The sequence below is a fragment of the Hippocampus zosterae genome, chromosome 3 (genome assembly GCF_025434085.1).
Source record: "Hippocampus zosterae strain Florida chromosome 3, ASM2543408v3, whole genome shotgun sequence".
Classification (NCBI taxonomy): Eukaryota; Metazoa; Chordata; class Actinopteri; order Syngnathiformes; family Syngnathidae; genus Hippocampus; species Hippocampus zosterae.
Window position 1 is genome coordinate 8,155,540 of NC_067453.1, and position 24,253 is coordinate 8,179,792.

General features: G+C 41.4%; 1 protein-coding gene across 8 annotated transcripts in view; it reads left to right on the forward strand.

Moving 5' to 3' along the window:
- trim44 (tripartite motif containing 44) overlaps nucleotides 1–24,253 on the forward strand; it is a 71,129-nt gene that overhangs the window by 35,423 nt on the left and 11,453 nt on the right. For 6 of the 8 annotated variants that reach the window (XR_007961609.1, XR_007961610.1, XM_052060121.1 and 3 more), the window contains one exon: nucleotides 16,094–16,906. The exons of the other annotated variants lie outside the window; for them this stretch is intronic. Coding sequence is in view for 4 of the 6 variants with exons in the window: in XM_052060121.1 (XP_051916081.1) it covers nucleotides 16,094–16,178 (85 nt within the window). In the remaining 2 variants the exon portion in view is untranslated. Of the gene's footprint in view, nucleotides 1–16,093; nucleotides 16,907–24,253 lie in introns of those variants that run through there. 8 annotated transcript variants of the gene reach the window in all.

Sequence of the window (24,253 nt, forward strand, 5' to 3'; positions counted from 1 at the left end):
ATAATATAGGTATCTTCCACATCCTCTACGGAGAATATTGTCAAGCACACCATTCTCCATTTCTGCCAAGGATCTAAGATGTACCCAGCAGCATATGTCCCAGAGGAGCAAGAGGGCTCCCCACCAACTGCTCTTTTCAAGGTGTAGAAAATTATGTTCATGATACCAATTTGTAATTTTTGGACAATTAGAACATGCTGCAACAACCGGAAGGGCATTAACTATTCAGATAGGGACTGTCTCTGCAACTCTTCTCTTTTACGCCCAACACATGCACATTACATGTGTTGGAATAGAATTACATGTCTGATCTCAGTTTGGTGAAGATGTGGGAAGATAGTGGCAGACTGAATCAAGGTGCAATGAATCAGTGCCTTATCAAGCCCTTGGCCCTCGGTTGGATGTGTCAAGACAGAAATAGAACACACACACACACACACACACAGTTGGCAGACATCTCCCTTCCCAGAACGCCTACAGTTGGACACAGCAACATCACAGCAAATGTTTGTTGACTCAATGGGACTGAGCAAGGGAGATGCCCTTGCTCAGTCCACACAGCGTCCCTCTGCTCAGTTGTCATCCAAGTGAGGCAAGGGAAGTGTTTGTGAGTGTTTTCATGTTTAATTCAGTAGTCCTACCACAAGCTCTGACACCATGTCTATATATAGTATTAGTTAAAGGGAAAGTGGAGGTGGTTTGGATTTAATCACCCAAGGATTGGAATTTGTAAAACCAACATATATGTGTTATTTGCTTGTTGGCCAACAAAAACCTTATGTGGGATCAGCAATGGCATTTCATTGAGTGACATTGTGAAAACTCAGGTCCGGGAAAGCCTGTTTAATTTTTGAAAGAAATTGTTCTCCTGCAAAATCAAAATTTTTCATAAATATACCTGTAATCTGATTAGGTTGTTTTTCTGTAACTAACAGATTAGAGTTCCAATTCTTGTGTGCTGAATATGTAATGCATGCATATATAGTACCTAGCAGCCACTTATTACACAACCCAGTGCCATACAGTATGTTGCATTTCTCGTTCTTCATTATCCATCTCTTATGTCCAAAAATAAATGAATAAATAAAAAAAATCAGTGCTCCAAGCAAGCAAAGATAAATTTGCCCTTCCAGTGTGCATTGGGGAGGACATTGATGCACTCACTGACACCATCACGGACTATATAAACTTCTGTGAGGAGAACACCGTACCCACCAGAACTCTGTGGTGTTTTTCCAACAACAAACCATGGATTAATCCTGACATAAAGACCCTGCTGAAGGAGAAGAAGAGAGCTTTTCGGTCGAGAAACAGAGAGGAACTGAAGGACGTGCAGATTCGGCTGAGAAGAAAGATCAGGGAGGGGAAGAAGATATACAGGATGAAATTGGAGGACCAGTTACAGGCCAGCAATGTCACTGGTGTCTGGAGGGGCCTGAAAACCATCTCAGGCCATGACAGCCCAAAGACAGTGATCGAGAAGGACAAGGACTGGGCAGATGGACTGAACCATTTTTTCAACCGTTTCGACCAGTCGTCTGTCCCTTCCCCCAACCACAAACTGCAACCTCTCTCACTGAGGAATTCTTCTCCTCCCCCTCCTCTTTCGACCAGCTCTCATCAACCCAGTATGTCACCTGGTTCCTGCCTGTCCGTCACAACAGAGCAGGTAAGGAACCAACTGAGGAAGATGAATGTGAGGAAGGCAGCAGGTCCGGACAAGATCAGTTCCCGGCTCCTCAGGACCTGCTCTGACCAGCTGTGTAACATTGTCCAGCACATCTTCAACCTGAGCCTGAAGCTGGGCAGAGCTCCACAGCTGTGGAAAACTTCGTGCCTGGTCCCAGTGCCCAAGACCCCCCACCCTAAGGAGCTGAACAGCTACAGACCGGTGGCGCTGACGTCTCACCTGATGAAGACGCTGGAGAGACTCATCCTCGCCCACCTTCGACCGCTGGTGAGCCCGTCACTGGACCCGCTGCAGTTTGCCTATCAGCCTGGCATCGGCGTGGAAGACGCCATTATCTACCTCCTCCACTCAGTGCTGTCACACTTGGAGAAGGCTGGGAGCACTGTGAGAATCATGTTCTTTGATTTCTCCAGTGCCTTCAACACCATCCAGCCCAATTTGCTGGGAGGCAAACTGCAGAATGCCGGAGTGGACCACCATCTCACAGCATGCATCATAGACTACCTCACAAATCGGCCGCAGTACGTGAGATTGCAGAGCTGTGAGTCGGACCGGCTTCTCTGCAGCACTGGAGCGCCGCAGAGGACTGTTCTGGCTCCATTCCTGTTCATCCTCTACACCTCGGACTTCAGACACGACACTCCAAACTGCCACCTTCAGAAGTTCTCCGATGACTCTGCGATTGTTGGCCTCATTACAGAAGGGGACGATCGGGAGTACAGGGGACTGACAAAGGACTTTGTGGACTGGTGCCAGCAGAATCTCCTCCAGATCAACTCTAGGAAAACTAAGGAGTTGGTTGTGGATTTCTGCAGGAAAAAGTCCTCACCAGCACCGATGAACATCCAGGGTATGGACATAGAGAGGGTGACCTCCTACAAGTACCTTGGTGTTCTTCTGAACGACAAACTGGACTGGTCTACAAACACGGACACCCTGATTAGGAAAGGACAGAGCCGACTCTTCCTACTCAGGAAACTGAGGTCTTTTGGGGTTCAGGGGTCACTCCTTAAGACGTTCTATAACTCGGTGGTGGCCTCGGCCATCCATTATGGCATTGTCTGCTGGTCAGGCAGCATCTCAGCCCGGGACAGAAAGAGACTCGAGCGACTGGTCAGGAAGGCCAGTTCTGTCCTGGGTTGCTCCCTTGACACTCTGGAGGAGGTGGGCAACAGAAGGATGCTAACTAAGCTAAAAGCTATGATGGCCAGTCCCTCCCACCCCCTCCAGCCCGCCCTGACAGCACTTGGTAGCTCCTTCAGCCAGAGACTGTTACACCCTCGCTGCAAGAAGGAGAGATACCGACGCTCGTTCCTACCGACTGCTGTCAGGCTGATGAATAAAAAATAACAATCATAATAATAATAATAATTAAATTATGTGAAGTAAAATTGTAAATAGTACTGCGATTTATCCATTGTGTTCATATTGTATTTAATTGAAAGATGTTTGTTGTTTTTTTTTTCTCTTTCTCCTTTCTTCTTTCTACATACATTCTTGCTGCTGCTGGAGGCTGTAAATTTCCCCAGTGTGGGACGAATAAAGGATATCTTATCTTATCTTATCTTATCTTATCTTATCTTATCTTATTATGTTTGTGGGTTGAACTGAAAATGCCAGAGTATCCAATTCTCCTTTGAAGTTAGAAGTGAGCTGTGTAAACTGAAATTTCAGAGGTGTTCTTTTGAAAATTCCAACTCACAGGGTAAATTGCCCGCAGCAGCAACTATGACTTAAGTGCTTGTACTGAACACACTGAGAGGCACAAAATTGCACATTCGGCTCAGTGATGATGTTCCACCCCAAAGGCGTTGGGAGCTCACATTTCAAATTGTTGCCAACCTCCAAACTTATTAAAAGTCAAGAGCATTTTTACTGTCTGTGGGTGTGGAATACCAATGCTTAAAAAAACGATAATGAGACATTATCATGATACAACACACTTTGCAACATGATTTGTACATTTGATTTGTTCTACTTTGTGCAGATGGAGTCAGCAGAAATGTTGTCATAACTCTGTATGACTGTGTGAGATCACCACTACCACCACCAGAATTCATTTAATTCGACTGGTTGAAAATTACAAATCGCCGCGTCTTCCCCACTTCAATACTAAATGACTAACCACACCTGACAAGACTAGAAAATCATTTTAAATATGAAACGGCAGAATTGTGCCACCATTAAAAGTGCATCTGATAACCCCCAAGTTTCTAGGACTCACACTGATTTTAACATTTAGGGCGAGCATTATGATGAGCTGTTTAAATATTGATTAGCCAGAAAATACGAGACAAATACATTTGTAAATGTATATACAGTAAATATTCTCTAGTACTCGTGTTTGCTCTGTCCAATTTTTCTGATAACAGAAATTCCTCATTTGGGAAATGTACATGTCCTTTATGAACCTGCAAGTATGTTGACAAAATGCATGTGTACTAACACAATCAATAAAATACAAAAATATACTGTCCAAAAACTGTTTATATAACAAAAAGTGCAATGCAGGTGTATCCCCCCAAAAAATCGCAACAGTAAAATACATACAGTATTTTAATGTTTATTTTTTTTCTGTCTTGGGAAAAAAATGTGTATTTTGGATTGTTTTGTTGGATGCATTCTTTGGTTTATGACAATGGTTTCCTACGTGTCATACAGTATATGTCAAGGCCTAATTTTTGATGTGACAGTAGGCTTTGCCTCATTGGCAGTCTGTTATTGAGCTCTGTTTCACAGTACTTTTTCATCTTTTGTCCTCCGTGCCATCTGTGCCTCCGATGGCCCTCCACTACTAAGGAGGGTTCAGAAAGAGTAGGAGTCATGATCATTTCTTAACGGGGTGTAAACGGGGGTGCATTTTAATTTCAAAGCCCCTCCAGTGCAATCCAGTTTCTGTGGTAACATGTCAGGGAACCTGGTCATTTTGCTGATTCAGATGGCGACGGCAGTTTACTGTTTGAGAAGGGGCTGTGAGAAAGAGGCAACAGGAGGTAGGCTACCAGCCTGCCAAGTGTGTATGCACTACTGTGACCAGTCGGCCCTCATAATGGTTGTTTGGCACTGTGAAAAAGGCAGTTCAGTCATCACGTCTGCCTAAAAAGGTATCCCAAAGTAACCCTGAAAAGACGGAGCTTTTTGTTGGGATAGCAAAAAGGTTGAGAGGATAGGCCAGAGCGGCAGAATATCGGAATAGTCACAAGTGATTGGAAGGAGACCATATACGGTACATAAAATACAATCTGACGAGGTGATATCACGCAGTAGGCGGTGACAAAGTCTGAATATAAGACCTTAAAAGTAAAATGAAACGTGGAGCCAATGTACTGTTGGTGCTGACTGTTCATTACTTCTAAGCTGAAGCTGTGCATTTTCAGAAGAATAGATAACGCTTTATCTCTCCAATGTACGTATTTTCTCTGACTTCTCTCTCATTTGGGCATGAAATTCAAACTTCAAGAAACATTGAAGACTGCATTATAGAATTTTCAAATTAAAGTCCCATTTCGTGCTTGAAATACATAATGTATTGAAAAGACAGGTTTTGCTATACTGGCAAAAATCATTGCCTGACCAGGGAGTTGTATAATGCAGTACAATAAATGGAACTTGTGCCTTCGGGTTCCGTGATGAGTAGCTGCTCGGAGCTTGGCAACAATCTTACTTTCCTCTTGAGGCAGTAATTATATGCTAATAAGAACATACTCCTATTAAAAGTAATTTGGTGAGAACTCCTCATGGTCTTTGCTACATAAAGTGTTACAATAGAATACTTCAGTTTTTAACATTGCCAGTCACTGCAAATGATTTTATAAGTATATTTGTTTAGACTATTAAACATTGTTTACAGTCTTTAAAATTACACTGGAACCTCAGGTTACGAATGTAATTCGTCCCCTGACTGTGTTTGCAACCTGCAATGTTTGCAAATCTCGGTAATGTGTCTCATTGAACTGAATGGTAATGCAATCAATCCATTCCAGCCCCACAATATAGTTTTTCTTATGTTATTGTAATGTTTGTTTGGTTGAAATCAAAACTATAGAACAGGGATATGCAACTTAAATGTTAGAGGGGGTCCACAAGTTTTTTTTAAAATATGGATACAGTAAATGTGTATGTGCAAAATATGTGCTCTTAATATACAGTATTTTAATTCATTATAACACATTCCTCAATGCACGTATAAAAGATACAGCCTCGAATAACAAACTGTTTGAACAAAAAACAAACAAACAAAAAACATACTGTGGGGGTTTTTTGTACATAAATTACAGCCGTTACCTGCAAAATAGCAGGACCCCTAACCCACAACTTGAGAGGTAATGTAATGTTGGATTAAACTTTTTTTCTTTCTACACAATTTAATTGATATCGATTTTTGGGGGGAGGTGGCTAAAATGAATTCCCGCCGACATATTTGTCATGAGTGTTGAAAAATGCCTCACACAATCGGATAAAGTGAAACAAATGTAATTGCTGTGTTTATTGTTAGCCCAATTGAATTTCAGTGTGCAACGAGTACACTACCGTGGCATAATATACAAAAATGGTGATAGATCTTCATCAAAATTTGTGGGCATGTGTACGCATGTGATAATCAGAGGCTAAAAATATTCTTCAGCAAGACAAATTATGGCAGGATCTGTGCTCATGAAGAATGAACCAGTTTGAAATTTTGTCCAAATTCCCTCTCCTAGAGCCTCATTTATCAAACGTGTGTATGAAAAAAAGTTCATGCAGAACATATATAGAATTGCTATAAAGATATTATAAATAATTAGCAGCTCATGCACGCAGAAAAAAAACAAAAGGTGTACAAAGATTCTTGTCGCGTTTCCGTTCCCAAACAGCACCACGCTCGGCCTGGCCTGGCACCACACAGCATGGCCCCTTGCTTTTCCACAGATGTAGGGTGGGTTCAACTGAACTGCGTTTGCAGCGTGTGGGCTTTTGCCATCACATTTCAAGAGTCTCGGCCACTGTTTTTGCGGCCGTTCTAAATATGACTTGCTGTTGAATGATGTAGCAATGTTGCAAAGGACAACCCATCAAATTCGGTGTTTTACATCAACATTGAACCATATTACATTTACAATTTTGCATACAGTATACCATGGTGCGATAATATTCGCGAGCGGCACAGAAAGCTAGCCTGCAGTGCTCATTTATTCTGAATACAAAGGTCAGTCTCATAATTGGCCTACCCCCCTGCTCTTCCTCAAAGCAAGTTAACATTGGCCATCTTACCGCAACCACCCAAATACACGCGAAGTTGCTGCATGAAGACCAACAGTTAAGAAAGGAATTAGCCACAAGCTCCTACCTCCCCGGAATAATATTCACGTGAAGGGGAGTCGATCACTCCCTCATTCGAAATGTGGGGATGGATTACAGAAAGTGGTGACATCTGAGGCAAATCGCTGGAAATTGGCTGGACGGCATTCGTGTCGACAGTGGTGGAAAGTTTCTAAATAGATTCTGTAATATCCCTCAGGAGATGCTCACGTCTGCCGAGCAGTGCACGCCGAGCACTGGCGGCTTGATGGATTGTGTTTAGGTCTGCCCTAAACCGGAGTCTGCTTGGGTGCATGACGAGTCTGAACATGCTGTCACGAGAGGAGCAGAATTTCGACCCAGAATCAGAGAGGTCAAGGAAGTGGCAAACAAAAGTCTTTATTTACAAAAATAAAAAGGACGTAATAACAGACAGCTGGTCTGGATGCAGACGACATGGAAGAAAGCTTGACGATTTGACATGGAAGATAGCTTGACGTTCTGACAATGTGTCACTGAGCCCACTCAAGCTTAAATACTCAGAGACATCAGGCCATGCCCAATCCCATGTGACACAATAAAGTTTACAACAGAAACTGTCAACTTACACTCCCAGCAGTGTGAACTGACTGACACTTAAGTGCAACAAACTGAACAAAAGACTGAAATGTGATGCAGGTTGAGACAGAAAATTTGGTGATTATGAAATGTGTAACTCAGGCTACCACTTAAACATGTATTGTATAATGATGTTTCCAAAGTTATTAACTTACTGTGTTTTCTGCACTAAAACACGCACCTAAAAGCCTTGCATTTTTTTAAAATCTCATAGCACGCCTTAAAATCTGATGCACCTTGTGTATGGTCATTACGGTAATATGTCAACCCCAAAATGGCTCCTTGCCAGAGACATGCTTACAACGCAGAGTTCAAACCTAGGGCGATCGGTTTCGCAATTGAACACGGAAATGGAGCAGCGGCAAGAGAGTTCAACATTAATGAGTCAATGTTGTAACTTGCTGTTGGTTAAGTCAACTGTGTCACTGCTTTAATAAATAACATTTACTGACATCTGATCGTCACTATATAAATCAGGGTGTAGTTCAACAGCATTCTGTTGGCTTTTCCTTAAGCGTAGCTCCATTTAGTGGATGCATTGTAGATTGTGTCTTAGAATGCGAATCCATGCGAGTCCAAAACTGTATTTGAAAAAAAAAAATACAAAATAGACCATTCATTGAAGGTACACCTCATAACCCAGTGCACCTTTTCGTGTAGAAGATACAGTAAAACCGAGGGCAACGTTGCCAAAAACACCTATGGAACCCAAAGTAAATTTGTAGCTGTTCTTGAACCATTTGGATTATCAGCATAGTTTTGGTCTCTTTTTGAAAAGTTCAAAATGTTATTATTGTTATTATGAATATTTCTTCTGTACAGTAAAAGTCTGTAAGTGCTCCTGTCACTGAACTATGGATGTTCGAAAATAGAAAAAAAAGGGTGAATCTTATGTTCGTCCAATTTCTTTTCACAAAATCTGCCTTTAAAATGGATTTAGAATGTTGATTAGGTCACTACAGGACCAAAGCTTGAGGTCTCCCCAAATTCCGGTTCAAATTTGACAATTGTAACATGCATGGTACCATTCAAATCTCCAGACACTCAGCTTTTAAAAGATGTATAACATGTTCACACATGTACTCAGCTGACGACGTGCATCAGCGATTTTGTTTTGGCAGATGGCGGAGGGCCCTTTGGTGGGCCCTCCTAACTTTAACATTTACCAATTTGATCTGGTACCTAAGAATATTTGTTAAAATACTTTCTTCAAAAATATACAAGAAGCATCTGTTCAATCGTGGAATTTGCTGAGTATACTTAGCAAAAAATATCAAGTGTTCGTTATGCACATTTTAGCCCACGTTGGTTCGAGAGGATTGAAGTTCTTGGATGAGCTCTCTATTGCCCCATGTGGACACAAGAGCTGTTGAAGCACCAAATGAGCCAATGTAAGAATGAGGTCAAATGGCATTATCATAATGTCTCTGCATTAATTTGTCTCTGTGATTAACAGTTGGCATCTGTGTTTAAAAGGATTGGGAATTCATCCATTTTATGCTAACATAACCATCCAACTCTTCACACCTGCTGCAACACAGAAATCTGTGTGATCCCCCATCGTCAGCTCAGTCTTAAATTGTACATCGCTGACCTTTCCGCCCAGCTGTTCAGTCCATATGCAGGTATCCTCGGGATAATACATGCATCACGAACGGTCGGCTTCATGTGAACCTTTGGAAGGAATCGTTGGCGCTGCCTTTACTCACCACATCATGCCATGTATGAGCATTTGGTGGGTGATGAGATTTATTTATTCTCAGTAGTTTCACTTTGCCGCAATGAGTAAGCTTGAGAACACACAAAGTGTTATATTAAACCCTGGGTTATATTTGTCCCTGCCATGATGCATTGCCTTTTTGTTTTTCCCCATCTCTTCCTTTCTTCCATGAGCCGATTAAGTCTCTAGAACAGGCTGGAAACGCCACCGGGTGTTGTATTGTTTTTCAGGGGGAAAAATGTCCCTTGCCTCTTTTTGGCTGCCATATTTATTTATTTATTTAGCAGGAATTAAGAAATCAAATGTTATTTCAATGATTTCTATGATGTGTCCACTAATTAATGTAACCTGCATAAAGTGTGAAATAACATTTGATTTAAGAACAGATAAATCATCGTTTTTATTTATTTATTTTTATAAACAGAGACAGTTTTCTCTTGCAGTTTATATGAAAGAAAACTGTTACAGGTACGCTTCACAAATCTACAGTATGTAATGACTATTAAAATTCCAGAGAAATATTAGAAACTGCCGTGGACATCTGAATTTTGCGGCAAGCCAAAATCTGGATTTAGTTGGTCAAAAAAGAATCTTCACCTTCAGTCCTTTGTTAAAATGCCTTGAATTGCTAAGTCTTCTCAACGCAATATACACTTCCACGGCTGCAAACCAGAAAATATAGTTTTCTTTTGGCAGAGAAGTTTGAACTAGCATTAGAGGATGTATTAATGTCAAAGGGTTTTCAAATAAATCCTAAACCTGTGTGGTTGTCTCAACCATAAATTATCGATGGAATCTGGTGGATTAGTCGAAGAAAGAGTTGAGGATTTATTTTAAAATCTGTACTTTGGAATGAAAACCAAACATCTAAACCGCACGCACGCGCACACTTCCCTGTCATTGGTTGAGCTGCTTTGTATTTGGAGGCGGCTGCTTGCTGCCGATTAAAAGGAGCATATTGATATTGAATTATCGCCCAGCGCTACTTTAATGATTCTGGCCTCTTTGTAATAAAATTATGGAGGTAAAACTGTGATGCACATTCCACACGGCCTCTTCAACATTGTCTCACTTGAGTCTTATAATCAACACGAGTATTTTTTGACAGTACAAGAGCTGCTACTGTTGTTTTGCCTGCAAAATCTCCCCCTGATCAATTGTGTTTCCCCACACGATGACTCTTCAATTCTGTGTAATGGTTCTTTGGCTCTGCTTGTTTCCCCTCCCTCACATTTCTTATCATTAGGATACAAACAATAAAAAAAAACAAATTCTTGCTCTGTGTTGAAAGATCAGAGACGTACGCCGATGAAAAGTATGTGTGCGGCCTGCCTTGAAATGATCCTCAGTCAGGCTTCCGTGGCAAACAGAACAAAATGGGCCATTGCAATTAGACATAGTTGTGTTCACAATATCAGCACATCTTTTTAAAACTCCAGATTGTTTCCATTTTGTACAGTTCCAGCACCCTCTGGTGGTTAGTTTATTAGTGCAGTCTAATTTGAATTAGGTACGTTGTGGCCACCTATGTTTAAGGCCCACGCTAATCGCCATATGAAGGCCAACATAACATGTTTTAGTTCTTCCACAAATTGACTTGATTCACAACGTGCACATGCATTAGCCAGTAAATCGCTCAACATTGTTAGGTTGATTGTAGGTCGTTTATGTACTATAAGATAAGATATCCTTTATGAGGTTAATGTTACCTGTACTATTGTTAACTATACGTGTGTAGAATTATGACCTCAGTTAATTAGCATTGTATCAATGAGCCATTTACATGCACCTGATCATGTTTATTTCATATGTATTTGGTGTTCTGCGGTGATTTTTTTCCCAGTATGATATTTTCATTTTTCACAATGCAGTGAAACTCCTGTGCAACGAAATCATACTTGCAACAAGAAATTTTTCACTACAGGGGACTTTTCACTCTTACAAATTTATCTCAGATGTAAACACATGCACGCACACACACACACGCACACACACACACACACACACACACGCACACACACACACACACACACACATTAATATCGCCAATAATTATTGTATCGTGAATTTCGTATTGTTGTTTCATATTGTTACGTAAGTAATTTTGAACATATTGTGTCCAAATTGCCAAACGCGTCATTTCCATTTCTCAATGAAAAACAGCTACAAAGCATGACGCTGCCACCACCCTGCTTCACTAAAGGTACGTATGGTGTTCAGTTGGTGACGAACAAGTGATGTGCCTGTGCCAATCCTACCTTTTGGATTTACGGCCAAAAGGATCGGCCTTGCATCGTAGAATCTCCCAAACGCATAGGAAAATGTGTTCTGGTCCAATGTAGCCCAAGTTGAAGGTTTTTGGTGATAATTCCAAATGTTTAAGGCTTCTGATAGAGAGCAAAAACAAAAAAATGTAGGATAAGACTTTCTTTGGAATGAATAAACGAAGGTGGCCGATGTGTGCTGACCCTCATTTAACCTGAGTTTGAATATGACTGGTTAGCTCTGAACACCAGCCCCATTCCGGTTATAACAAAGAATGCACACTTAATCTAATTTTTTTTTTACCCTCTCCAAGACGTTTTTATGAGTCATGCTGGTGAGATACGTTTTGAAATTATTTAGAATCAGAATCATCTTTATTGGCCAAGTATGCAGAACACACAAGGAATTTGTCTCCGGTATAACACGCTGCATTAGTATCATCGTAATTAACAAAACCTTATCTTAGCCTCATTAGTTTTATGGATTAAAGACCTTGCGTTTGATCACAGTTACATAGATTTTTATATATCTACTGTAGCTCTTTGGTTCCTCTCTTGGTGACTGCGTTCTCACACACACAGACATACACACACACTATCTATCATATCTAAGATATTGTCGTCTGATTCACAAGTCAATATATCTGGATCAAGCTTGTGAGGCTGCTACAAATATTGGGAGTGTTACTAGATGATGCACAGCACACTTGCTTGGAGCAGTACATTTAAACTTCATCAGGGGCCCTCAGAAATTTGAGACCCCAGAAAGGGAATGGAATAATAGAGACCAGTCTTGCATTGTCAGTCTTGTAATGTAGTGTGCTTTCTGACGGGTATGTTTTCAAGAGACAGACAAAACCTATGGTCTTAGTTTTCGGCAAAACACTGTAATATGTGTCCAGCAACAGTAGTTTGCCATGAGTTTGTTTGCCACTGGTGTTTTGACTGTCATGTACAGTACTGGTGCTTTTCCGCGGCCAGCGTGCCAGATTTCCTTTCCGGATCTCACCCCATCCTCAGGCCACGGTCACACCAAGGGGAAGAGGCAATGATCGGTCCGGATCAATAATACATTGACTACATTAATGCTTATGAATAAGTCATAGAAGCAGAGAACCCAGGTGACAGGAATGACACACCCATAATCACGGACACACACCCGCACAGTCAAATGATCTTTTATTATAGGGCTGGGAAGATAAATGAACGAGAAGAGAAGGAGAGCAACGCAGGGGCTTTAACTTTGCACTTGAGGATGTATCAAGCACTTGCTGACATTTTGCTGCATGTCAAGGCTCCTCTCTGTCCTTTTTCTGTCACTGGCCTTTTTCTCTCAAGGCCCCTTTTCCCTGTGGGTGGAATGAATAAGTTATTGCATCTGTGTCCTTAGTCTTACTCAAGACGGGCTTTATATAACAACTCAATTTGGTTTAGGCCATGCTTTGATGCCATATGTCATATTATACAGTACATGTGAACAGACAAATACATCATATGTATTTGTCTGTTCACATGTATAATATGCCAAGACATTTTTTCCCGGATGCCATCTAAGACAGGAGGAGACTTTTTGTGTGCTGCTAACAACAAAGCCTGAGCAGCCTGAGCAGCCTGTGAGCCGGTTTGAATGCTCAGTAAAATTAGTGTGGTCGAGGAATGTACACGTGGTACTGTTGCCAAGAATTTTGAATGGGAACATCACTATTGAATAATTAATCCACTGAATGTACACCAAAGTGAGATGGGAGAAACTATAGCAACTGCTGCATGTGGGTGTATTCACGTCATCTGATCTGTTGGCTGTCTTGCTTGTATTGTAGCATTGCCAAGATGCACGTGTTTGTGGGGCTGCTGCGTGCTGCGGTGTTCTTAAAATACAAAAAAAGTGTTATACAATCATTAAAGTTTGTTCTGGCTTGTGAGAAGCCCTGTGGTGAGTTTTGAGTGGTGTCTCCCCAGGAAGTGTATGACGGGAGAGAAATCAGCTCTTTGTTTCTGCAAACATAAATATCCAGGGAGCACTCCAGCTCAGCACTATCATTGGCTTATATCAAAGATTTTGGTTTTTCCTTTCCCTCAAAAATCCCGCCGCTCCTCGCCCGGGTTGAAAAAGTGATGCGGTGGAGGTAGAACAGTGTCGTTGCTGCTTCATAATGACAGCGGCTGCGGATGATGGAAATATGTCCTTGGAGGGGAGACGGCAGGTGAGGTCAGGCAATGCAATCATGTGGCCGCACAACAAAAAAACATCAGGTTTCTGTAGATTCCATCAATTTGTTGCTTGAAAAGAAACCATTCTTCAAAAACGTATTCATTTCTCGCACAATGGCTTACAAAATTAAAGACCTGCTCTTGCACAGATTTTTGGCAGTCATAGCATTAATCTCTGCCACTTCGGCTAGTCATAAATGTCTGCCTCCACATGCTTAGAGTAAAAGGCCAGGCAATTAAAAAAAATCACAAGAGCTGGGTCTCATCCTAAGTGCATCCAATTATCAAGTATGAGACATTTCACAGTTTATAGTCACGAGATTCAACATATCTCAGACTCTTTAGTACAGCAATTCCACAGTCGTCAGCCAAATTGTGTATGAAGAGGCCACACATACTGAGATAGGATATGGATAAAGTCTTGGGTTTGCACAACTTCATAATTGTAGCCATTTAGTCAAAGCTACTAAAAAAAAACAACAAAACAAAACAAACGTAAACCTCCTCCTATGTCATCGGGGGTCTCTTGTTCTGGATGTGTTTCCGATGTGAATGGGGTATATGATGTAGCTTCGGGCACATTTCAGGAAGAGCTCTTTTCGTCACATTTGCCATTTGATCATCACATTCATCCATTTTTCATCAGGTCAGATATGACTGAATATGAGAACGTAAGGGGGAATGTGAAATGCGCTCAAAGCAAGGTGTGGGTTTAAGTTTTTCAAATATGCTGGGAATAACGTTGCCTTAATCCTGCACAGTATTTCACTCACTTTGCATCACGGCTGAGCAATTCTTCAAAATTCAATCGTGATTTCGATTGTGGCTTCCCTCCATTTTAACAACACAATCATTGAAGAAAAATTATGAATGTGCAAAACAGTGCGGTGTGTCCGCGTTCCTGATTTTGTGAAAGTATCCTTTATAGTACCATGTTACTGAATCAAGCATGCCGTTTATCAGAATCACAGTCTGATTTATTGGCTAAGTAATCAAGAAACACCCAAGAAATTTACTTTCCAGTTACAACCCATTCAGAGGAATGTAAAACAGAACAGCAATAACCAACCTGGGGCAGATAGAACGAGAAGCCTGGTGGGTCGCTGTTATGTGATTCTGAAGAATGACGTTATAACAGCTTGAATTGGAATCAAATGAACGAAGAAGAAAGTATTTTCTCATCTTTCATATTTATTGTTTCACCATCGTCCTACATTCATGCGTCACAAATTCGCTTGCCTCTCGTCTAAACACAAGGCAAGGCAATTGGCTCGCTGTTGCTGCTCCCTAGCGGTATGGGAGGGTACTACACGATTACTTTCTGGGTTGCACAGGCACACAAATTGGATATTTTGCCGCGGCACACCTGACAATCTCTTGCGGCACACTAGTGTGCCACGGCACAGGGGTTGAAAAACACTGGTCTAAACTATACCTTTTAGGTTAAAAACGTCATCACATTCGTCTTTGAACAACTGACAAAGTGGTCATGTAACTCAGAAATCTCTCATTTAAAGAACACCCATTCTTTACAATGCATGAACTTGTGCATCAATCTCATACCGACTTAAATTCTGCCACAGCTTTGTTTATAGAACACAAGTGCTGGTGGCGGCCCAGTGAAATACCTTTCTTGTATACCAAAAGTGCCTCACGCCAAAGACATTTGGCGAAATGTCTTTGAACAAATTCCGAAAAATCATTTCAGCTGCACATTTTACACTTTTATCCTCTCTAACTCTTTTGGACACAAGTGCATGAATGACCTAACTTCTAATTCAACCCATTGCACTCGCACTACGCAAACCACAATTTTTCAGAAAAACATCCCTCCATATTAACATTGTATCATCAAAGTTGTTTTCAAAACATGGACTTATCAATTCGTAAAATGAACAGCTCCTGTAGTGACTGACAAGTTATATCTATTGGTTAAAAAAATTGTCGACCAAATTTAGACAGAGAACATTTCCACAGTGATGAGTATGCTCCAACAATGTTTCCGCAGTGTGCAATTAGAACACTTTATGATGAGTGTGGCCCATCCCCGGTGAGACTGAATCTATCAGCCAGCCCCTGATTGCTGCAGGTCTCAGCAATTTAGCTTTCGCTTTGTCTCCATCACCGCATAGCTGCTGAAAGAAACACGACCCAATGGAGGATTTTCTGCTTTAAATGTTGATTGATTGAAGCTGATAACATCTCGCAAAGGTTTATTGTAGTTCATATTTTGTGTGTGGTTGGGGGTTATGTTTTGTCATTTGGAAAAAAAAGAAAAAGTGTTGTGATTTATTCTTTTTGTGCTGCTTTCAGGCTACCAGTGCCAAGGGCAGACCCGGTGGACCTGCAGGAATTGGATGACAGTGGTTCCGGACGTTGCACGGACCACGCCCCATAGTTGTTGTCTTTCTGTTTCATAACTTGGGCTTCAACCCACTTTTAGCATCCTTGTGATCTTAAGTCTCCCTTGTCCTCAAATGGTAGTGAAGTGGCCTTGAAATCACTTGTGATGGCTCAAGGCGGTTGTAACCCCCCCCCCCCTTCTCAAAAATTTTAATTTTTCTCAACCATTAACTGAATGTAAACACTGCACTTCACTGTAATTGATTAGAATCTGGCCCGATTTCTACTGCCAGTTGGATTGGAGGCTCACTAGTGTGCTTGCGGACTTGAGAGATGGAGATTGACTATCAGTAAGCTCGGCAGATGTCAGAAATTGGATATTTCTTCAATACTGGGATTTTTACTTTTGTTTTTTTTTTCCCAGTTTTAGAGATAGTCGTGTTGAAAGCTATTTTGTATTTGGTGGCGATAAAAAAAAAAGGACATCTACAGTCGCTTCTTTTTAAACTCTGTCTTTTCCACTTCCCGTCATCCTGGTGCTTGAACGTTTTATTCCCTCATACGCCTTTACCGAACCAGTCACTGGCGAGCTTCGATTTATGTGCAACCACTTGTAGGATCACCAACTGGGGCATTTGACACGTCTTGATTTTTGGATGTATATGACTTAATGGGTGAAAATCAAACTGTAATTTGAATTTTTCAAAAAGAACTCTTACCCAATGTCAGCTCACTGTCTGTGTTGCTCATACAATAAAACATACACAGTCTGTGGCAAATTTACGCACTTTCCACCTTGACCTGCTCAAGAATGATTTTCACCGCAGTTGAATTTTTTTCTCTCTTGTCATACGTGATATGTGAAAGATACATACATGACAACACTCCCTGAGCGCTGCAGTCAAGGTGCAACAATAACAAAAAATGTTTATATTTTCAAATTTACCCACGGAAACATTAGCAGTTTAGCTGCTAACAACGAGCTCGCAGCCACCACTGAAAGTGGCAATCAATCGTATTTTGCCCATTTGCAGTCATGCGAGTGGGATATGTAGGATCATAGTGGATCATAAAATGTTATTTCATAATTATCTCTGTTGTTTGTACCAATGCTTTAAATCTGGCAATTGAAAAACAACGGCAAGTGCATTTTTAAATCTGTGTCTTTTCATTTTTTTATTTTGCTCAATTTCAGAAAACAGCTTAGCCGTGATTGGGTGTTACCTGAACTTTGAGCAACTGTGATATCATTTTCAGTCGACAGCAGCTGGCAAAATGGCCTCCCCCTGAGATGGATAAAAACATGTGGATGTTGCTACTTAATTCATATTCCACAAACACAAATTTAATCAGAATATAGTTTTTCGACTCGTGGGGCTGCATAGAACAAATTGTAAAGAAATGGCAAGGGTTGACTTCCCCTTTCAAGAAGAAAGGAGGGGCAGTGATAATTGTATTTGTTAGTGTTTTTCTAAACAAAAACATGTACGGATAAGATTGGCATGAACCTTTAATGATATTGTCAGGAGTAATAGCATTGTTAAAATGTAAAAAAATCATTTTAATGTGTGTAAATCTTTGCCTGGGAAGTAAGTCGTGTATCTCTGAGTGAGCTGACATCTCATTTGCTCTCGACTCATACAATGCAAGATGAGAGATTGAATTCCAACTTTTTGACATTTCAAAAAGAATGTTGCCTATATCTGACTTTGGAGTACACTTTTCCTTTTGTAGACCAATGAAACCATAAAATAAGAATCACAGAGTTCCTCGTCGCCCAACTGTTTTCTATTCTTCTGGCAACTCAACCCGAATTTGTACGTCAGAACCTGCTATATAGCAATCACCTAATTATGCTAATGCAATCGTGAACTCATAATTAAAATAAAAATCAATATTTGTCTGAAAAACATAAACATGAAACTAATCAAATGAAGCGCAGTAAGTGAGCACGACTTGTGCCGCGGGGCGACATTCCGACACCGTTAACCTTGAAATGTCATATAACAGCTCTGTTCTCGAGCGAGGACCCTCTTTAACTGATTAAGTCAGTGTTAATATTCTCCAGAGTCTATGATTTTTCAGCACGGCTGTGGATGAAATGATTTGGGTGTGAGAGAGAGCCTCATCGAGTGACACCTCGTTCATGCTTTTGCCTCTGTCGCTGAGTCCAAAGAAACAATGACAAACATGAGTGGGGTGGGGGGGGGCACAACAATCTGTCGGTGGTCTAGGTCGGAAATGGAGGGAGGATATCTGATCTCGTTTAACCTGGGAAACCACAGGGTTCCCTTTTCTTTTTCCCCACCCCCAATTACACCTGCTTTTCCAAGTTCAATTCACAGGACCTGACGGGGACACACGCACACACAAAACACAACCCTTGGTCTTCTACCTCCTGCTTCTTTAGTTTTTTGTTTTTTTTCATATATTAACACCATAATTGCGTCATTGATTGTGTGATTCAATGAGCTACGTGACTGGCTTACGAGTAGTGGTGCCGCTTTGATGGTTCTGTTTCAAAATACATTTGACCACTACGAGTTTGCAATGATGGAACGGCTCGACACCAGCCCACTGTGACATGCAGTAGTGATGCTCTTCCTTTCTAGCATGTAAGATCTGGCAGAAATGTGAGATTCTTCTCGACCAACACATTGCCCCACGATTCAAATGTGTGGGTGTGCTTCTTCGGTGTTTGTGTGAATGTCCATTAGCCTGTGAAAAATGATACACATTTGCAGAGACCCACACACCTCCGCCTTTGCTCAGATTGCTTGTTGTTTCTTGTTTCATTCAAGAGATTGAATTGCTTGTCTCACACTAAATGCACTTTCTTATTCATCTCCCCAAAGTCCTTCCTTTGCACACACAAATACAACACACACACACACACACACACACACACATATGCACACACTCATGGCCTCTAACATGTAAGCATACGCGAACAAAGCAAACTAGCCAGTACTATAGATTTTCACATTCCCCACAGTTATTTTAGATTTAACGACAGACTACAACCAAACATTGTACTTACAGGACTCGATATTTTACTCAATACCGAATGATAAGTCACCCTTAAGCTAAATGCGACACATCCAGGTTCCTGAACAGCATGAATGCAATTCCTTTCAAATCTGGCCTTGGTCACTTTTGTATGTTTTCCTAGTTCAGATCTATATCACTGGGATAAAACCAAAACCTCCTATGTCACAATTAGCTATGTGCTGAAAATGGTTCGCTGTCTTTGATGATGCAACGTTAATGGTTGAACAAACATCTCGTATTTGGCCTGATGACAGCGATATCTATTGTGCAAAGAAAAAGGCTGCAAGCCAAACAGTCATATCACACTAATTCTGACCATTACACCACTAAGGCGCTTCATTTGTCACAATTCTGTATTGGATCTAACAAGAGACCAACTCCTACCAGCTTGCTTAGAGATATTAGGTGTTGGTGGTGCGCATGTTCCTCGAGTGTCTTAAAAAAACGCAATGTTGAATCAAATCCTTTTATTTGAAATCTCTGACTGAAAAAGAAAACTCTTCATCCGTATCCTTGTTCTTGCTATCAGTGGCTCATAAGTTCGTGTAAAAGATAAACATAAAAAAGTGACCAGTTCGCTTGTTCTAAATGTATGAATGTATATGCACGGCACACGTGAATCAGCAGTTCTGTTCGCTTTTTTTTTTTTTCTGCCACCGGCACCTCTGATTCCATCTTGGGGTCATCTTTTTTATCGCTTCCGAAACACCAAATGCATGTCTTTAAAAGCCGGGTGCTTGGGCTCCTTGTGCTAAAGCATTTTTGATGGCCGCATTGCCCATTTTGCGAGCCATACTAAGCAGTGTGAGTTTGGTGCGTCAGCAAGCAATCAACCCATACCTTAAGTACGACCGCCAATTTTAGGATCACAGTTTATGTACTGTAAGATGGCGGCGTCCTTGTTGGTGCCATGCCATTTTTTTTTTTTTTTACTCTGGGATCCCAGGTTGTTCATAACCATTTCCCATATAAGTTATGGAAGTGTTGTGTGGCGCTAAAAGTTTTTTTTCCCTCGCTGTCTATATTTGGTGAGTAGAATGCTGTTGAGAAACTGTCAGTCATACATTCGTTGCTCGTCGGGTTTCTGGATTGGAGACTATAGAGCATCCTTGAGTGACTTACCTGACTGCGAGAATCAGTCATTGGTGGCAGGTACACACAGCAGCTTGGCTTATGAACAATGACCTGGGTGGGGCCTAGGCAGCCAGAGAGGTCATTTATCCTGACGACAGCCTCCATCACTCGTACATCGTCGGGTCGCCCTCTCTGACCTCTGAGGAGTATTTTCTTGTCTGACCATCCTACTTGGACAAGTAAGAATTACAGAGGGGAAACGAAGAGGGGTGAAGATGTGCATGACTGATGCATGATCATCGTCTATAATGACTGTTGTCAGCTGGTCCCATTCATGCTATTAGAGATGGAGGATCACAATGGTACCAGTGCAAAGGGAAGGAACAGCAGTGGTTTGTTTCCTTGAGCTGATAATGGAATGTGCCTCTGAATTCTAATGAACATCCCGTCTCGATAACACCTTGCTTGTGGAAGCTGATGCACGGTTTACTCTCCCGCCGTTACATTTGTGATGAATTGCCTTCACAAAAAAGAGAAATGTAGAATGTAAAGAGGTGGGAGGAAAAGTCAAGTATTCTCGGGCTCCCCTCCCAATATTTTTGCCCGAAGCAATTTGGGAGCAAACACGAGCTTTGCATAAACACTGGTTTTAAAACTAAATCTTGCTTTTCATAAATGGGTCTCGATGAGGGAAAAAAAAAGACTATTGAAAGTTCCTGCCTCCCTCCAGGGAAATGAATGACAGATATGACTTTGTCAACCTTGTCTATTGCACTCAACGTTTCTGTATGCTCATGATGCATCTTACCATTCACTCAGTGTACACAGTTTGTCCCCTTCTGTCTCCTTCGGAGCTTGTTCATTGCTTTTGCGACACAGTTTTAGTGTGCGAGGCAGCAGGCATATTCTCCGACCTGTACTGAAGAGAGAGAAAGGCGCATCTGTCTGGTTCTGCCCCAAATCTGGGAGATTAAAAACGTGGATTCCTCGTGTGATAAAAGAGCTCATATTAGCAGTTTTATCAGGGACCATGTCTTCCGTTGAGCTTGCACCGCTGGCTTTGCTCAACCAAACGGCATCAATATGATGAAAATGCTCTCTCCTGCAATGCTTCGCCGAGTTAGCCAGTGGCGTTGCCATGACCTTTACATGACAGCAGGACAACTCACTTAATTGTCCTGCTTGCTCCTCTATATTCAGAGACAATATCACAACATGCTTTCACTATGCATGATTTGCTCCTCTACATGCGTTAAGGTCGAACCGTTAAGGCTCGAAGTGTCATGAATAAATCTGGACCAGCATGTAGCTCCCATTCATCATGTTCTCTTACAAAAGTATAAAGATGTCGCTGAAGAAATGATCTTAAATGAATCAAAGAACACATTTGACTGATAACTTGCTGAAATCCGTTGCTCATTTACGCCAATACACCGTTGTGCTATTATTAACAGAATTCCCTGTCACACTATAAATCATGTACACTGAACTGGAGTTTAGCGAAGTACGTTTTTCATATTGCATGTGGGCTTTGACCCTTCCTGTTGCTGTCAAGATGAATGGACAAAATAAAGTGCAAATGTTAAGTGAACTCTATGCCGTAAGACTCATTGATAGCTCACAGCTTCAGATGTCATGCAAATATGCCCCCTAGGGACGGTGAGCCGAATAGGTCTGAACTCAGAGATTTCATGTTTTGGATCTGTCTGTTAAAGTAGAAACAGGAGCAGTACACTTCACGTTTGAAAGATAATTGTGACACTCTAACTCTGACACAGTACTACTGTGAACGGATAATTTGTTGTACTTATTTGCAAAAGGTGACAATGTGCAATATCGAGAAACTATTGACCGGTAATTTTCCCCCCTCCCATATACTTTAAACCACATTATTAAAGTCATTAAAACTGACTTTTTACCTCCATTATAAATTAAGGGAAACAAATGCAAGCATGAGGAGGGAGATACTGTATATTGTACAGCATCTCTGTGTTAGATATGTGCCTTTAAGAGACGGGGCCTGGTTAGGTTGTGTGTGCGAAGGTCTGGATGAAATCCTGTATTTGCCCGACAGCATCTTCTGCCTATTGTGCTCCTTATGTATTATTATTGCTCTCAATAAGAGAAGTGGATTGGTGACTGTGTCTCTCCTCACGCAGCAACATTACAGTAACTTTACTGTAAAAATCCATCAAAAACGCTAACTTAAAAATTTGCCATTGTGCTTGGCCGCCAATGAGCAATCAAGACGTCATGGGCAAACATTGTCCCAGCAAGTTGAGAATTGTTACCATCACCATTCTGCACCATGAGTGATGGCAAAAAGGAACAGAGATATGATGACTACAGTGTTATGTATTTAAAAAAAAAAAAAAAAAAGCAGAATGTCCAGGGAAAAATCATCTGCGTTGATTGCTGACATAAATATAGCCTACCGTACTTACTTTCCAGTCACTTGCACTGACGTTGCAATACCTTCATCACAGTTAAGGTGGAGAAGACCACAACTTGTTTTTGCAGTGTTAAACTTCTCTTTCACTTGCATGCCAGTTTTGAGAAGAATTTGAAAAAGCAAGGCATAGGTCGTTTTGAGATGAAGGCATGCACAGATGAAGGCATTTGTCCGTTAAAATGTACAATCTTTGTTAGCTTTAGCATTGTTTTTTTGGCATGAGCATTCCTACTCCACCGACTGCGCAAACGCCTTCTTTGTTGTTAGCTTTGAGTTTCATGACAGCTGAGTAGATCATAGCGTGTAGGTTGGAATTTAAAATGAAGACTTGTAAATCACACATTGTATTCCCATCTACAGGGAAGGAGAATAAAAAGCATCCTTATTTCACCAAGCTTAGCCCCACAGGAGCTCCTAAATCCCCTTAATCGACATTAAATCCTAAATTCCTCCAAAGGCAAAGACTTTAGAAATGTAGTGTAAAAGGATGATCCAGGGAGCAGAAACCTCGTGATTTTAATGCTACTCTCCTAAGAGATTTCAATTTATGAGGCAAAAGTAAAAGCAGACATTTGATTAAGTTTAAACACAGTCAGAAAACACGATTGGGACAAAAGGGACATGGTTGTCCTAAATTGGCAAAAAGGCCATGTCTGTAAGTGCTACGCAAATGTAATTTCCACCGTTGTACGGAATGCAGTATCAAGAAATGATGTCCACTAATCTGACGTTAGATTCATTTTCTAACCCTTTCATGCACCAATAATGATAAATTGTAACTTGATAAGTGTATAGTCTGTCCACTGTAGTAACCGCTGTCCCCGAAAGGGTTCAAATGTAAACCTGAGATTGATATCAAGATGGAGCCTACTACTTCAATCATATGTCCTGTTTATAAACACAGTCAGAAAACATGATTGCGGATGTGTCTATGATACCATTCAAAGTTACTTCAATTTGGAAATAGGATACGGTTTTGGTTATGTTTGAAAAGATATGGTAGCTGGTTTGGAGGATCTGACCGCGGCTACATTCGGGTGCAGCAGCAAAGCATTCATAGACGCCTCTGATTGACACTGTCTGCTGACAGCCAATTATAGCAGCGCCGCAGTGTATTTGCCCTCCCACTAACCTCGAGTCTCCAGCTACCACAACAAACCCCAAAGGACATCCCGCCCTATCCCTCCCTTGCTGGACTAGTCAGGAGCACGTTCGTATCTTGGTGACCCTTGAAACTTTGGAGGCCTGATGCCCATGTCAACGAGCAGTCATGTAAGGCCAGGTACGCAAAGACAGCTGGGCTGTTTTTGTCCTGATTACGCCCCTTCACAATCTCATGTCTTCTTAGAATGTCCTGTAAGGTGTGGATTTGTCCCGAGCAAAGATGGGCATTGGGATGGAACGGTCCGGATGGCTGCCAATTTTTAGCATGGGGGACCGACGACTTGAATTTTTTTTAAAAGGACGGACTAAGCGAGGACGGAAGTGGGTTTTCTTTAATCGCCCCTAACCGGATTAAGTATGTGGTAATAACATGGCCAGAGTGGAGCCAA